The 4202-nt window shown below is 39.6% G+C and overlaps 1 protein-coding gene across 1 annotated transcript in view; it reads left to right on the forward strand.

Moving 5' to 3' along the window:
* The window catches only part of LOC106874181 (coiled-coil domain-containing protein 112), a 29460-nt gene that overhangs the window by 13831 nt on the left and 11427 nt on the right, over window positions 1-4202 (forward strand). The window contains exons 6-7 of the mRNA XM_052972113.1: window positions 744-939; window positions 2919-3005. Coding sequence (XP_052828073.1) covers window positions 744-939; window positions 2919-3005 — 283 coding nt within the window. The remainder of the gene's footprint in view (window positions 1-743; window positions 940-2918; window positions 3006-4202) is intronic.

Consider the following 4202-nt stretch of genomic DNA (forward strand, 5'->3'; position numbering starts at 1 on the left):
CAACTCATTTCTACAGCTGAGTGAACTGAAGCAATGTGAAATAAAGTGTCTTTTGCTCAAGAAAACAACACACAGCCCGGTCTGAGAATTGAACTCACTACCTCATGTTTGTGAGCCCAACACTCTAACCACTAAGCCATGTAGTCTGACAAAACCTTTCTATCTGCATCCTGAGCCTTTCTTGTCTGTCCCTCTGCTGACCATGGTATTTATAACAGCCGTGGCAGCTAGAAGGACAGACATACTGCAGCAGAGATTGTGCCTAAATAGGTCAGCTCCTGTCCATTTGAACTTTGCCTAACATGGCTGAGGTGGTAGGTCAAAGGAGATGATTTATCATTTTTTTGACAGGAAAAAGAAAACCTTTTTTCACGCCTGTTGATAGTGGTGGTTTTGGCGACAAGAATCCTTAGATTTGGTTTCGAATCTAAGCTTGGAGAAGGAAGTGTTAATTTTTACATATTTATTCTGGCTTTTCAATGCATTCTTCATTTCAATCCTACCATTGTCTACTTGGGTGGAAAACTTACTCTGTCAATGTTTAACATCTTTATGTGACCCTTGGCTGTCTTTAACAGTCCAATCTGTTGCAAACATTTGGGCCAGGATTCCAGTTTAAGGGTACCTTCCTCCCAATAGTTCCAAAGACCTCTAAAAAGTACCATGAGCATTGCCATTTCTTGAGACTAAGTGATTAGGACATTTTTTTCTTCCATGCTTCTTTTGTCTTATTTGTTCTTCAGTTACGAGGAATTAATGAAAGAAGAAAAATTGACTTCACTTGAAATTCAAGCTCTTGAGAAAAAATTTGAAAGTTGGTCCAGGTCTGGTGAAGTACAGATTAATTTTGAAATTGGCTCAAAGAATCAAAGTAAAACTTCTGGACCATCATCAAGGGACATTATGGTTGATCTACCACCAGAAGTTGCCAACTTTGATGTAAGGTTTCCATTCAATTCTAACAAAAATTAGATTTTTTGTTCTTTTGCTTCAGTTATTTAACTGTGGACATGCTAGAGCACTGTCTTATCAATTCCTATTGTTTTGTTCTTTTAGACTTTTACTTGTTTCAGTCATTTGACTGCAGCCATGCTGGAGCACTATCTTAAAGGGTTTTAGTCGAAGAAATCGACCCCAAGACTTATTCTTCATAAGCCTTGTACTTATTCTATCAGTCTCTTTTGCCGGAATGTAGATATAAACAGGGACATAAACACATTAATATTGGTAGTGGGAGGACAAACACATACACAAACACACACACACACATGCTTCCCCTAGCAAATACAAATCAGACGCAGAATGTGTGTCATTAGCCAGCTGGAGGAGATGTCTTCCTGGGGCTATAAACATCAGTAGCACTGTCCTGTATAGGATGCCACACTCAGTTAGCAAATATATGTTACAGTTCTGTACTGCTACTGTTTATATCTCGCTCAGAGATTTAATATAACATTCTCTCTTTTCTACAAGAGCAGCAACAGTGAGCCACTAGAAAAATATATAGTAATTTGCGAATGGAATGAGCTTCCATCACTATCTGGTGATTAACACATGGAGAGGACGAGTAACTACCGAGAGACTCGATGCCGTATATATCACGTATGGCTAGTAATGGGAGCAATGACCTCCCCTCACAAATACTAGTCGGACACAGAATATGTGTCATTAGCCAGCTGGAGGAGATGTCTTCCTGAGGCTATAAACATCACTAGTACTGTCCTGTTGGCAAATATATGTTATGGTTTCATACTGCTGCTGTCTATATCTCGCTCAGAGATTTAATATAATATTCTCTCTCTTCTATATATATGTGTGTGTGTGTGTGTGTGACAAGCTTCTTTAAGTTTCTTATTTCTTTATTGCCCACAAGGGGCTAAACATAGAGGGGACAAACAAGGACAGACAAAGGGATTAAGTCGATTGCATCGACCCCAGTGCGTAACTGGTACTTAATTTATCAACCCCGAAAGGATGAAAGGCAAAGTCAACCTCGGCGGAATTTGAACTCTGAACATAAAGTCAGATGAAATACCACTTAGCATTTCGCCCGACGTGCTAACGTTTCTGCCAGCACGCCGCCTTTTGTAAGTTTCTGTCTACCAAATCCTCTCACAAGGCTTTGGTCAGCCCAAGGTTATTGAAGAAGATTTTTGCCCAAAGTGGGACTGAACCTGAAACCATGTGGTTGGGAAGCAAGCTTCTTACCTCACAGCCACACCTGCACCTATAATTATATTTATTATAAGTCTTGTAGTTATTATTCCATTGGTCTCTTGTGCTGAACCATTGTCAAGTGGTGGGGGTGTGTGACATGACTAGATTCTCATGTCAAAACTGATGGGAAAGTCCATTGTATGGTCTTACATGGAACCAGCATACGGTGACCTCACGGACCTCACCAGTGCTGGTGTCATGGAAAATGCACTCACTACACTCTGTGAAGTGGTTGGGGTTAGGATGGGTGCCAGGCTGTAGAAAACCAGGCTAAGACCGACATTCAGTTGTGATGCAGTCCTCTGACCCACTCGATCCTGTAGCACTAATCCACTAAACAGTGTTGGTGGTGATGATGATGATGATTGTGGTGGCAGTGGTTGTGATGATGATGATGATGATGATAATGGCAGTGGTATTGGTGGTGAAGGTAATGAGTGTGTGTGTGCATGAGTGTATACGTGTGTGCTTGCACATGTGTATGTATAATCTTGTAATCCAAATCTACTATTTCCCATCTTGACTCCATGATCCCTTTGAATCCTATGCATCCATTCAGAAACCTAATTATAAATGTCAAATCTGAAGCATTTTCCCATTATTTCGTTCCCTGTTATCCATAATTCCAATTGTTTTCTTTCAGTTCTTTTTCCTTTTTCTATTTTACCAATTTTTTTTTTTTTATTGTTTTTGTTTTTCAGAAATATGTTCTCCAAAATGGTGGCCACCAAGGTGGATGGGACGACTATGATCATGAAACTTTCCTTCGTTACCGCATCAAATACAAGGTTAAGTCACGGGCTTAATCGAATGTATATTCATATTTCTAGGGATCCTGTCCCCTAAGTCTGTGACGTTAATATGTCTACTTTATTAGAAAGTAGCAAACTATCAGAATCATTACAGCACTTGGCAAAATGATCAGCAGCATTTCATTCATACGTTCTGAGTTCAAATTCCACTGAGGTCAACTTTGCCTTTCATCCTTTTGGGATTGATAATTAAGTACCGGTCAAGTAATGAGATTGATGTAATTGACAAACCCCTCACCCAAAAAACTTCCAGGCCTTGTGCCTGTAACAGAAAGGATTATTATTATTATTATTATTATTACTATTATTAATGATGTGGTGAGCTGGCAGAATTGTTAGAACGCTGGATGAAATGCATAACGGTATTTTGCCCGTTGCTATGTTCTGAGTTCAAATTCTACCGAGGTCGACTTTACCTTTCATCCTTTTGGGGTCGATAAATTAAATACCAGTGAAAGAGTGGGGTCGATGTAATCGACTAGTCTCCACCCCCATTATTTCAGGTCTTGTGCCAATAACAGAAAGTGCTATTATTATTATTATTATTATTATTATTAATAATAATAATAATAATAAAGCAGTGAGCTAGCAAAATATATAACATCATTTTGTCCATCTTTACGTTCTGAGTTCAAATTCCGCAGAGGCCACCTTTACTTTTCATCCTCTTGGGGTCGATAAAATAAGTACCAGTTGAGCACTGGAGTTAATGTAATCGACTTACCCACGTCTGTGAAATTGCTGGCCTGGTGCCAGGATTTGAAAGTAATATGTCTACTTTATCAGCGGCTGTTCTGAACTTAAGCTTTTTGATCCCTGTGCAACAGTTCTTCTCCCGTTCTCAATTCAGAGAAGTCTTTTCTGTATCTTTTTAGTTTGGTCCCTGCTTTTTCAGCTCTGTGTCAGTATTCTGTCTCCAGTTATTTTAGGGCATCCTCTCTTCCACTTCCCTTCTGAATTCCAGGCCAGGCCCTGGCATGTAATGTAGGTTGTTGGATCCCTCCTTAAGATGTGGCCTATTTCCACCTGTGCTTCAAGATTTGTTCATTCCACATGGGAAAATATTTCGTTGCTTGGCAACAAGTGATCATTGTCCAGGGTTTATGCTCATCATAGAAGCTGACAGAAGACCTCTCATACGATAATTTACTTTAGTAAAGACTCTAATGGTTT

This window comes from Octopus bimaculoides, chromosome 12 (assembly GCF_001194135.2).
Source record: "Octopus bimaculoides isolate UCB-OBI-ISO-001 chromosome 12, ASM119413v2, whole genome shotgun sequence".
In the NCBI taxonomy this organism is placed as follows: Eukaryota; Metazoa; Mollusca; class Cephalopoda; order Octopoda; family Octopodidae; genus Octopus; species Octopus bimaculoides.